The sequence below is a fragment of the Leptosomus discolor genome, chromosome 3 (assembly GCF_034619465.1).
Source record: "Leptosomus discolor isolate bLepDis1 chromosome 3, bLepDis1.hap2, whole genome shotgun sequence".
In the NCBI taxonomy this organism is placed as follows: domain Eukaryota; kingdom Metazoa; phylum Chordata; class Aves; order Leptosomiformes; family Leptosomidae; genus Leptosomus; species Leptosomus discolor.
In genome coordinates, this window is record NC_141393.1 from 27358644 (window position 1) to 27371740 (window position 13097).

Consider the following 13097-nt stretch of genomic DNA (forward strand, 5'->3'; position numbering starts at 1 on the left):
CAATTACTAGAAATGCCACGGCTTTATGAAGACACAGGTCTTTATGTAATACTGCCCTAATAGTATACTGTATCTTACACTATTTCTGTAGTGGAACACTGGATGGAATATGTAGCTTTTGGAAAACTTTATTCTTACGAAGTTATCACATACTGGTGTTTGTGTTGCGTTGATCTGCTTAGATTTAACAAGGCTAACTACGAACTAACAGCACAGTTTAACCACAGCAGTAAGTTTCTTCTAACAAACATTAAACTATTAAATACACCACCAGCTTTGTACCCAGTAACAAAACTCCTGTATTTTCCCCTGGTCAAAAACACATTGCTGCCTGCAATATACCCTGAAACAAGGCAATCCGTTTCCTAGTTCAGTTACCAGGACCCACCACATTGTTTTATAAATCCTATTAATGTGCTTCTCTGAAACACAGGCTTCTGACTAGCAACCTACTTTGGCTTTGCATGACTTCAGTGTCAGCCATTAAAACCTGTACAGGAAATACACTACGGCAATTGAGTCACTCAATCTTAAAATAAGAGACCTTAAAAATACACTTCAGGGAAAAAACATATAATTAATCAACAAAATTAAAATGGCTTCCAAAGGCAATTTGAAATGTGAAATTAGTTGAAACATGCAAACCAGTAACATCAACTCAGTTGCTCAGCATGAAAGCTTGTTCCTTGTGGTAAACTGCTGGTTATCACCTTCAGTAAGGCATCTGAACTTCTACTTGTCCTTCAAAAAAGGCACATTAAACCACCACATTCTTCTGAAGGGAAAGAAGTATGGTTGGAGACTACTGACAAGAACTAAAAATGATTCTCAGTTGCAGAGAAGCAGAGGCAGACAGGATACTGAAGTAGCACATGGACTGAAGAATCAAAATAAAGTATTGAACTTGTTGAGAAGGGGGAAGCCTGACAAGCTCTCCCACTGTGTCTATTTGTGCTCAAGGAACTCTCCACCTCCACTTCATCCCCTGCTAGTCACATTTGTTTGAGCCAGGAAGTTCAGCACTTCAGAACACAGAGGTCTGTCAGAACACAGAGGTCTGTCACTACTCCCAAGTTCTGATCAAAAAGCAAAAAACTGACACCCTGCCAAACCAGAACTTTGCAAAAGTCTGCTCTATGTTCCAGAAAAACGGGGTATATATGGCATTTCATACTACAGTAAGCTCACATGTCATCTCCATTCCAGAATCTTTCTAAGACTTCCTGGTCTGCGAATTAGTATACCAGAGAGGAGAATTCTCTTCCTGCCAAGACAACACAGATTGTCACAGTGTTTTATATTCAGTTAGTAGGCATTAATTAAACCCTATAAGAACAATTTTGGATACAGAGCTTCTAAGGTACAGTCACCTGCAATTATGACTCATGCTTTAAACGTAGGAAGACGAAAGTAGTACACCTGTGTTACAGAACACATCACAGGCATCAAGTAGTCTACAAAGCCACATTTATTTGCACATGTACAGAACAGAGCAACAGATACTATTGTTTTCCATACAAAATTATATAAAAACAGTATTCACCTTCATAGATAACACCATACCACTTTGAGTTGTATTAAATACATTCAGAAAGCATTCTTGCACGCACACAACATTAGCATTAGGTAGTCCCAGGTAACTCCAACACTGCAATGTAATTATTCCTAGTGGTATGAAGGGACCAAAGATTAGTCTGCAACTAAAATAAAAAGAATCCTGTGGTTGAGAAGGAAGCTGAAGTCTCTCCTCCACTGGCCAGCAAAGCAAGGAACATCATTAAACAGATTAACTGTCTCCAGAACATAGATGTAAGTACTACCAAAGCACCTGCAGAAGGCAGATAAGAGTGGTATTCCAGACTGACCTGAGCCAGCGTTAAGATTCCCATTTAATCACTGCTTGCCTATAATAGGAAATAGTTTTATAAAACTGGAAGATAGAGTTGAGTAAGAGCTTGTGATTACAGAAGAAAACAAGAAGTATAGATCCAAATCAATTACTTTCTCTTCCTACCCAGCACTGGAGAGATTACTCCCTTGACTGGGTCTTAAGACTGCCATTCTTGCAAGGAATAGAAGGGAAAAGCAAAATTTTACATTTCCTGCAACACTGCCTCCCTACATATGATCTAAAAGGGGAATTTCATTGTTAACAAGACATCTCAAACCATTTATTTAAAACGCACATTTATTTCTACAAAAAAAAAGTGTATGATACAGAAGCCATCACATCTACTTAAAGGTCTACCTATTAAAATATACAGAGTATCTTAATGAGTACAGGATATTTAAAAAAGATGCAAAGGAGTGTTAATCTTTTATTTTTACATTTTCAGGAACTCCACATAATTTTGGTAAGTAACCTTTTACAAAATTATGTAAAAAGTACAAGAATGCCTGGTAAACAGTCTGCATTTTTTCCAAAAGATTTTTTACAGCATGCAATTCTTAAGGCAGCCTTCTCCTCCTCCTTACAAGGAATCCTTTCACTCAAATAATCTTCCGCTGCAAAGATTAGGCTAAGGAAGCTTGGTCTCTTCTGTTAACGCCTTTTGTCTTTCCTGTCTGATTTACGGTCTCTTTCACTCCGTGAAGTTCTCTTGCCTGACCGACTACTTTCTGATATAGACCTCTTTCTGTCAGATCTTGAACTTTTATCCTTTGAGCTTTTGGTATCTCTACTCCCACCTTTTGAGGACTTGTGACTTCTATCTACTCCTGAAGCATCCCTTCGCTTCCTGTCCGTGCTCCTTCTGCGTTTTCTGTCTCTGTTATGCCCTCTTCCTCGGCTTCGACTCCTACTTTCACTACTGCTAGAGCTACTGCTGCTACTATCCCTGCTAGTACTTCCACTTGTAGTGCTGCTGGTGGTGGAAGTACTCCGAGTGCTACTGCTACCAGTGCTGGAACTACTTCCAGTAGTAGTACTGCTTGAAGTACTACTGCTACTACTGCTGCTGCTGCTACGGCTATGACTCTTACCAGTTTTGTTCCCTGCCCTACCCCTGCTTCTACTCCTAGTCTTACTCTTGATTTCTGCACTCGGTGTCTGACTCTGCTCTGTCTGTGCTTCAACCACCTTTACAGACACCACAGTGTTGTCATCCTTGTCTGCCTGGGGCTCTGCATCCTGAGTGGACTGAGACAACTGAGGTGACTGTGGCAGTGGCACAGACTGTGGCTGAGAGAGAGCCTCAGCCACAGCTTCCGGCTGAGCTTCAGGTGCCTTCTCCTGTTTTTCTTCAGGTTCAGCTTCAATTTCCAGTTTGATACCTTTCTCCTTCTCAGGAGAAGGAGCATTACACACTTTTTCTGGTTGAGCATCACACTCTGTTTCTGGTTCCACTTCTTTGCCATTTTCATTTTCTACAGGTTCTACGCTATCTGCCTCATTCATTTCAGCCACATCCTGCTCATTATCCACTGGCTGAATGTTTTCATTCTCCTCTTTTACAACTGGGACCTCTTCCTGCTGACCATCCTGTTGCTTGTCATTCTCCCTCACCTCAGTAGTCTCTTCTACTTTAATCTCCATTTCATGTTTCTGTTCATCCTCTTCCTGTTCTTTCTCTGCATCGCTATGCCCTGAACCTGTTTTTCCCTTTTCCTCCCCTACCTCCTCCATTTCTACATCATTGTGCTGATTACCTGTCTCCAACTCTTCCACCTGCTGAGCCACCTTACCCTCTTCCTGCTCCTTGTTCAGTTCTTGCTTCTTTTCTTCATTCTGCACCTCCTGCTGTTCTTTTTCCTTCACAGATTGTCTTCTGGGCCTGGCCTCCATTTTGTTAATCTGCTCTGCAAATTCATTTCGCCTGCTTTCAAAGATTGCTAGGGAATAAATGCATAAATAATAGTTTCAGATAATCTACAGACACTGAATTCTATTTTCCCCTTAACTATGAGCTAGTAAGCTATCAAATTGTTTTAACTTATAAATACTGCGTCCTTATTCATTTTGAAGTAGCAAGCCATTCATGCATAAAGAAGAAGACTGCTAGTTACCTTAAGAAAACAAAGCAAAGGGGATAGTCAGCTCAGCTGAGTGTCAGAACACTAAAGCCCTAAATCTAAGCTAACAAAGAGTTTTTTACTTCATTAAAATCAATCCAACCAACAGGATATCAAAGTAATACCTTAATTTCCTGGTATTTATATATTAACAAGGTTATACTTCCTAAGGTAAACAAAAGACAGTAAGAAATAGCAAAAAGCTGGTTAGGTATTAAGAAAGCTTAAATAATGTAAGCTATTCAGACAGGTGAGCTAGCTTCTCTTATCCCCCAACCCCACACAATTAAGACAAGCTCCTTAAGAACATAAAAAACCACAATACATTCTCAGTTTAATAAAAAAAGAACAGTAGGACTACCATCAACCGCAGTATTTTAAATTGCTTTCCAAAAGAAAAATATAGTCATCCTGTGAAACAGAAACGAACACACATTAAGGTAAAAACAAAAAATCATCCTAAAGTTCTAGTGCTGTGCTTAAGAAAAAACGCTTCTCAAATCCTTTATAAAAACCTGCATTTCCTTCGGCCTTCAATCCACAGAAGCTGCCTTCTCAAACACTAAGCTGCTGCACTGGCATACATCTGGGTACTAAAGCTAATACAAAGGACTACGTTTTAAACACATACCTCTGAGATTATGCACACACCTCTTTTGACTTGTAAGATAATCAAAGCACACCATAAGAGAATCAAAGCACATCCAACAGAAAAGTAAGTCACTGAAAGAGTAATGTTCACTTCTAACGAACACCCACGCAAGAACATACAGTTTGTCCCAACCGTGAAATTCATGTATTTAAGCAGAGAGACTTAAAAGAAATTTGTACAGCCAACATCAGGAGGCAAGAACGAGGGCCTTTGCATCACCAAGGCCACTTACCATTCATCTTTTTCTGTGAATCTTCCATCAACTTCTGCGTAGCAGGACACATTCTGCCAGGTATGTAGAATAAGTGGGGTTTTGTCTTCGTTCTTATGTATTTAATTATTTTAGCGTTATGTTCATTCCATTCTTCTTGCTGACAAACAAAAGAAAATAACCGTAAGACACACAAGAATAGTTTAAACAAGAGAAAGATCCAGAGCAAAACTAAAACTCACCAACTGAGCGAGCTCAACCTTTTGTTCCAGTAACCGCAGCTCTGTCTGTTTAGCACGTCTTTCTTCAAACAGTTCTCGCCTTTCGTTTTCAACTTGTTTTCTTTCTTCCTCTGCCTGCACTTCAAGTTTTTGTTCAATTTCTTGTCGTCTCTTTTGCTAAGAGAAATACATAAAGTATCTTAAGTATTTTTTCTAGATCAAGCAAGTGTTCCAGCTTGGTCCAACTAAAATTTTGAATTATTTACACCATTAAAGGCACTCCTAAAAACACATTAAGAAATATCGCCTAAATTACAGGTAACGGGAGAGTGTCACTGCTTGCTGGCACCCAATTTTTTGTGGGTTAACTATAAAATTACAGGTCCCTGTGGATTTCTGTCTGCTTTTTGGTCATTCACTTGTGATTTGAATTTTCAATACAAGCTTCAACAGGTTTGGGGTTTTTTTTCCCCACAACGGCAGAAAAAAAAAAAAAGAAGATTTCAGGTATTCCACTTGGAGTGAAAAAAAAAAAATCAACTCCCCTAGAAACAAATGGAGGACTGCAGACTGGTGTTTGTGACCAAAAAAATCAATTACATTTGGAATACTTCCGGTATATTCATGGCTAATTAGATATATTACTCTAATCCAGGAATGCCCTGTTTGTACATCCTAGACAGCCATATGCTCAGATTGTACAATACAAAAATACCATTCAGTATCTGGACAACAAAATATCCACGTCGGAAAACCCCTCAGGCCTCTACTTTGATTTATAGTAAGTTTTTATGTATGAAGAGAACAATGCCTATACAAATTCTCAGAAAAATGCTGCAAACAGCAGTAACTCCTCAAAGTCTCTTTATGCAAACTCATACAACCATAAATTAGGCAGGGACTCCATGTTTCTAGACCATCCTTTAACAATAGTTTCTTGTTCTAAAGGCAAGCAGGCAACAGAGAACTTTGGTCCTTTCTCATGTGCTACATGACAAGTTAGATAAAACAGCAGGACGTCCAAATACTGAATCTGAAAGTAATCAATACCAACACTGCAAGCCAGCTATGCGAACGCTCCACAGGAAAGATTTTAAGTTTAAAGACTTTGTATCTGCTTCCACTGGACTGCTGAAAGTAGCACTTTCAAACACTTGTTTTTAATCTAAAGGTTAATTGTATTAACTGAATACCCATTTAGGGTAACAGGATGGGAATACCATACCCTCCACAATTTAAAAGGGCACCCTAGGAATAAAATTGCCGCCATCCTATACACAAGTTTTTTTGAAGTTACCACTGAGCTATGCACAGCCTTCAGTTCAGTACAGTCACATCTCCATTTACTGAAAACAGGAATTCTCGTTATCTATACTGGGAGGAGGAAGCCATTTGTAGTCAGACAGTGTACTACAACCATACATTTCTCTATACTTGGTTGTAATTTAAACACCAGGAACACATCAAGGTGGGTACTGCTTCAGCAATCCTGAATCACCATTATTTACAGATGCAGCCTATGACCTATGAAGTAGTTACCTGATTAAATTCTATTTACTTTGAAATGATCCCCAAACAAGAAAAAAAATATATTTTGTTTTACATGTTTTAAAAACGTACACCAATTAAAGACCCACACCAACCAACAAAACATTGGCCTTTCACTTCTGCAATGGTCAGAAATAAGGTTGTACAGTCATGAAATTGTTAAGAGTCCCTTTCCTGCCTCCCACCCCAACTCCCCTAAACTAAACCAAACGAAAACATGCACTCATACCAATTTGTTGCACCTGCAACCTACACCACTCCTATTTGAAGCAGCTTAACCACACAATTTTGCTTTATTATTTACAATCTGATAGAACCAAAAATAAATACCCTCTCAGTAGCAACTGTGGACTCCTGTTTAAATTTTTGAAGAGTGCCCATCAACAAGCCAAATATACGTCGATTCCTGAATAAAAACAAAAAGAAGTTTGAGACTCAGTTCAAGTACTAAGATTTTTATTTGCATAAACAATCAGAGAAGCTTTCCGCCTGAGTGACATTTATTTTTAAAGGCTCAGTATTACTCAAGGCCGTTAGCAACAGAACACGTATTGACTGTGCCAACAGTCAGGGATATAATTTACAGTGACATATACTTCGCTTAAGAGTAAGACACAGCTCTTATCCATAACGCAGCACAGTTAGCACTGGGAAAATTTGAAGCCTGCACATTTTACATCTGGAAATCATGACACTAAGGAAATATAAAAAAAAATCCAAAAGCAGAGAGTACTGAAGAAAAGGTTGAGGAAATACAGCAGCAGCTATCAATAAGGCAGTGAACTGGAAGGTCATTGGGCTTTCTGAAAAACGTAAACCCCTGCCCCACTTGGAGGGTTAAGGAGAAATGGAGCCCGAGGGGAGTGAAAGCTTATCTGTCACAGTTTGCCTAACAACAACTTCTACAATGAGACACTGCACTGTGGGATGAAACCAGAATTGCTCTCATCCAATTAAGTGTTGTTTTGAGAAAACCTTAAATAAGCAAAATTCTTCAAGGAATTCCCTCCTTCTGAACCAGAACCAATTTCTTGAATTTCACCTCTTCTTTCTTTCCATTTAGTCCCAAATTAAGCCATTACAGGAAGAGGCAGTGTCTCTTATTCACCTTAAGCTTTTACCCAATTAAGAGAGAAAGGAAATGCTACTCTCTTCACCCAGTGCCACTCCACAACAGTGGCACAAACCTGACACAGAAAGGTAAAGGTACTTGTATACTGAACGGTAGAAATAGGAACAAATAAAGAATTGAGAGCTAGAGATTGCTCAAAGTGTATTCGTATATGAATGACATCCCAGAAGACACCGAGCAAACTCAGGAGTTCAACAGATGCTGGCTCTTAAAGAGCCTCCTTCCACTGCAAGTCACACAGATCAATACTGGTTTTCTCATCTCCCCAGAAGGCTACTCAAGTGCAAAGCAGCAGAACTACAATTCTGAGGAAACAAACTTCTAGTGCCTGAAGCTCCAGAAACTCCATTAAGAATTTTGAAAGTCTTTCTGTAAGAAAAGCAGTTGCAAACACGATGGAAGCAACAGCAGCCTGTTAGTGTGTTGTAGCTGTGAAAGAAGCAAGCGAAGTGTCTTTTCTGTGCAATCTGATCTGTGGTCCTTATCAGAGAAGCTCTCTATAGTTCCTTATTCCAGCTCTCATGCTTCTATTTATTTGAGGTGTGGGTTATTATCGCACCAGGTGAGCTACAGACTGAAGTGGTTGGAGTCCAAGAAGTTGGACACAGTTGCAAATTTGCTTTTCCAACACCTCTTTCCAATAGAACTGCATCTCAGCAAGAAATTTTATGAGCTACCCCAACACAAATACAATATAGGAAAAAGGAGATGTACATAGGAGGAATCTAAAAAGAAGCAGGCAAAAGGAAGGTCAGACTGTACACACAATAATGAGTCTGAAAGTAATAAGAGAAAAGAAATGATTAAACTACTGCATTATTAAAAAAAAACCAACAAAACCCACCCACACCCAGAAACCTCCTTCAGCCACAAAATAAATGATGTACCAAGACGCTATACCAGCCCAAAGTGTTAAGTAAGCAATGCAGCTATATATACACATTTCTCTCTTGCTCAAAGATGACCAGTTACAGCAGCACTGGCAAACCTATTCCTGTAGGTGGCCTGAGAAGCAGAACCCCCGTCTTGCGTGAAGTGACGATATGTTGTTACTGCTGTGAAATATTTTGAGAGAATATTTTTTAAAATCAATTTTATACCGTTATGGCACTTCTTCAACATCATCTTTGATACATAACAGCATCTGTACACACTTTTTAAATCTAAAGCTATTTCCCATGCTAGTTCAGAAGCACCACGTTACTGCTTAAAAGAGGTTTCTGCATACCTTTGTTTTCCTTTCTCATCCATATTTTGATCTTGTATAAGGTCTCGACGTGTTCGCTCTTTGGAGGTAGCAACAACAGAAGATGGCAACGCTGGCTACAAAGAAGAAAAAGAAGCTACTTTGTTCGTGTTCCAGGTAAGTACAGATAAGCACAGCTCCATTTATCACATATTACCTTTTTAATATCATCATCCTCTGCGTCGCTTTCTTGGCGTGATTCTCTTCTTGTCCGACGTTCTCCACCCAGCCTGAGGAAGAAAAAGCATTAGTGGCTGCTAGAGAACATACCTTTAGGACAGCATCTGTTCTAACATGAGAAGAATACAAGTCAGCATACGTAGTCAAAAGAACCAACACTTCCAGTAAAAATCTCCCCACTGTTCCAGTGACCAGTAAGCAGCATTTTACAGAGTCTACTGATAGTAAAAATCAGTGAGAGAAAACAGTTCAAGTTTATCGTGCAAGCTGTATTCAAACTGGAAGAGAACAGCCCACATTACAACCATATTTGGCTTTTTTAGAATACCTCTGGAATTTTTTTTTCTTCCATGTTTGCACTTCTCTTGTTCCAGAATCTCTAAAATGGCTACTGGTACAAGGGGATCATGAGACCCATTTAAATGCCTCAAGATATAGAGATTGGGATCATTTTTCAGACGGGAAATGCTGTTTCAGTTACCAGGTTAAATACCTAGAAAACGGGCGAGGAGGGGTAGAGCACTTAGGACCCAAGAACTTGGATGAACTGAGGCTTTAAAAAGAACAACTAAGCAATGTGTTAACAAAAAGTTATTTTCAGCTTTCAGTCCCAGCTTTGTGGCGCGGCACTTTACTGCTGGGAAAGCTGTTTCACAGTATTCATTTTGTGTTAACTCAAAAATTCAAAAGGAAGCCTTGCTTTAGTCAAGAACTACCACTGCACCTAAGTGCCATAGAATGAAGCTCACTACAATTGGTCACATCTGATAGATCTGCATCCAGACGCGAAAGCTCCAAATCTGAATCTATTGTCATGCTGTATGCATTCCATTTATTTAATGGGAGATCCCAGCCACAATTCAATTTGCGTCTACTGTAAAACAAAACTGGGCTACTAAGCAGAATATAATATAGCAGACTGTACACCAAGTAAAAGAGAGAATTCCAAGAATCTTTGTATTGCTATAACCTGCACATTGCTATAAGGTGTGAGAAAAGAAAGATTTCACCAGAGTCAATTGCTGTCACCCAAGTATATTTCCAACAAATTAAATGTATGGAAATATGTATTGAATGAAATGTATTGAAAATGTAATGTCTAAAGAAGACTGTGAAAGTCATCAGTTATTGAATCTAAGTATTTTAAGTTCACTGTTACGAATGCTGATAAAGCAAGTTCTCTGTATCAGTTTTTGTACCCACCTACTGGCTGCCCCTTCAAGATCCCTCTGTTTGGCTGGGGGTCCTCCTCCACTATCCGAGAATCCACGCCTAAAAAGAAAACACTTGTGATCTCAGAACAAGTTAGCCAACCCCCAGGTGCACCTTAAGCCTACACAATCAAACTGTATTTTGGCTTTGGGGCCATGATGTAACAACAAATTTTACTCAGCTCTATCATAATTTACTGTTACTACTGCAACAGAGTTTGAACATTCTGCTTGGGGACCAACTGATTGAAACTTGGATTTCTGCACTTATTCAACTGAGTAGCTACACTCGAACAAGGAGCTCCATTAGGTTCAAGTGTTCATATTTACAATAATTTTCAAGATGTATTGTCTTAACCAGCAGTTTAATACTGAAATTCAACAAAAAATCCATTACACAGTTCACCAAGAAAAAACCTCCTGAACAAAAACTGACCTTTTCATTCTACTTAAGATAGTGGGGGGAAGGAAAACACCAAAAAGGAAACCCCACAACAAAACACAAGTGGTTTTACCTACAACCTGTCGACTTCAACTCTTCCTATTCTTCCTGGGAAAGCTACCGGTTTCTTAATTACTGAAAGACTGATTTTGGACGATTTTAAAGGGACAAGGTCCTAGACACCACATAACACCTTCCTTAACTTTGATGTTCCCCCTTATTTTTCAGGCTAACGGCTGAACGGGTTAGGGAAAACCACCAGTTTAAACCTCAGAATGAGAAAGTACTTTAAATTTCACCCTGGGACAAAAAAAACCCTGTATGCCCTGCAGGTCACCTTTGGTGCCTGCTTACTGAAACAGCCGTACAATGACCAACGAGACCAGACGACCAACACAAAACACGCCAATGCCCGGACAAACCCCGCGGCCCGTTCCTGCCGCTCCTTACCTTAGTAATAAGCTCCCACGCCCTCTACCTCCACCAGGGCCTGTGATGGCTAACAGTCTGTTTTGAGGGGGCCTGCAAGAGACCGCGGGTGCCGTTAGCGCTTCCTGTCCCAGTCCCGCCGCAGGGAGCCCCCCCGGGGCGCTGCAGCTCGCCCAGCCAGGGCTGCCCGTGGCCGCGACCGTTCCCTCACGCACCCCACGGCTCTGCCCGCCGCCCCCACCCCGCCACGGCGGGGAGACGCCGCCAACAAACCAGGGGGACGGGGGCTCCGCCAGAGGAGCGGCGATGGGCCGGAAAAGGGCGGGGGGCGGCGACGGCCGCGAGAGCTCCTCGCCGCCCGCCCCTTAAGCCCCCCCCCGCCGCCCCGGGGCACCAGCGTGGTGCAGGCCAGCCCCTCACAACCCCCTCCCCTTCCCTCCCGGCAGGGCCATTCCTCCCGCTGGCCCCCCCGCCTCACCTCACGTCATTGGGGTCCCGTCCCGTGAGCTTGCGGATGTTCTCATCCACGTGCTTGAGGCTCTCCTTGGCCTTCTCCAGCTGCTCCTGCAGCGCACGCACCGCCACCGCCATCCCGCCCGCAGCGCGGCCTAGCCGGGGCCCAGCGCAAGGCACCGCTGGGTAACGGCGGGGAGAGGCCCCGCCCACGCGCGGCCCGCCTGGAGGCCCACCACTCCGGCAGCCGCGGGCCCGGGCGGCGCAGCCAATAGCCCCTCGGCGGTCTCCTCCGGCCGCCAATGATTGGGCACGAGGGGAAAGAGCACGCCCCGCAGGAAAGGCTCGCTGAAGGCTGTTACCAATCACAGGGCCCAGGGGCAGACTGGCATCCCGAGCGACCAACTACTGAAAGCCCCTGCCTGCCAGCCCTACGAATCACCAACGGGACCGCCGGAGTGACATCACTCAGAGCTAACGAGAACTCATGCGTCAATTTCCCGCAGCCCAATCAGAAAGCCATTTCGAGGACGTTTATCCCCACCCACTTAGGACGCGTCCTACTTCCCCACGCTCTATGTGGCCGACAAGCCAGCACGCAGGCGGCTCGGGCGAGGGCCAATCACCGCCCCGCTACAGAGGCCGCTGCGCCAGGCGAGCCAATAGGCGGGGACGTTACTGGGGGCTGGCGCGCTGCCCGCTGGCGCGCAGGCCGCGGCGGGGGATGGCAGCAGCCTCAGGGGCGGATCCGCGTTGGGGGGCGCTGCCGGCTTCGCGCCCGCCCGTCAGCCGGAGCTTCGGGTCTTGGGCTTCGCCCATGGGCGCTGTAGGTAGCGGCTGTGAAGGGCCGTTACTGGAGGTTGCTCCCGGCGCGTGCGGTGGCGAGGCTTTTAACCGCGCTCGTCCCCGCCGGACAGCCGGTGCCGCTTCTGTGGGGAGGCTGGGGCGGGTCCCCCGGCGCGGAGCTGGCTGCCGGGTCACAGCGGCAGGAAAGGGCGAACGAACGAGTGATGTTCTGAAGGCAATAAAAGCCCCACGTGTGTGTGTCGTGTTGTCCCGTCTCCCTCCACCCGATTTCAGCAGTGGGGAGCGCGAGGGACCCCCAGGTCTGTCCCCCGGCTCCCGTCCCTCTTCACGGCACTCGCTTGTGCAGCCGCCGTTGGCGCCACCGCCCGAGGCAGCGGGCTCTGCAGAGCGATCACGTAGAAGGCCCTTCCCCGCCTCAGGAGAGGGTTCGGCCGGCGCCAGCCGGCCGTGACAAGCCCTCCCCCGGCGGCGGCGGGCAGGAACGTCGGGCACTTCCCTGACGGGGAGAGCCGATCAGGCCGCCGCTGCTGGGCCGCTCCGCCTGGGCCGGGAGC

The 13097-nt window shown here is 43.8% G+C and overlaps 1 protein-coding gene across 1 annotated transcript; it reads right to left on the minus strand.

The window, feature by feature from the left end:
• Positions 1-1450: 1450 nt before the first annotated feature.
• On the minus strand, positions 1451-11894 carry PNN (pinin, desmosome associated protein). The gene is made up of 9 exons (XM_086461928.1): positions 11762-11894; positions 11305-11376; positions 10405-10473; positions 9179-9251; positions 9004-9098; positions 6974-7049; positions 5117-5272; positions 4896-5034; positions 1451-3831 (listed from the first exon to the last, which is right to left on the minus strand). Exons 1-9 carry the CDS (start codon positions 11872-11874, stop codon positions 2543-2545), a joined length of 2082 nt encoding a protein of 693 aa, XP_086318054.1. The 5' UTR covers positions 11875-11894; the 3' UTR covers positions 1451-2542.
• Between the last annotated feature and the right edge of the window lie 1203 nt (positions 11895-13097).

Coding starts and splice junctions, on each gene's coding strand:
- PNN (XM_086461928.1), bottom strand. CDS start 11,874: ATGGCGGTGGCGGTGCGTGCGCTGCAGGAGCAGCTGGAGAAGGCCAAG. Junction 11,377..11,761: donor CGGGACCCCAATGACGTGAG/GTGAGGCGGGGG, acceptor GGTCTCTTGCAG/GCCCCCTCAAAACAGACTGT. Junction 3,832..4,895: donor TTCACAGAAAAAGATGAATG/GTAAGTGGCCTT, acceptor TTTATTCCCTAG/CAATCTTTGAAAGCAGGCGA.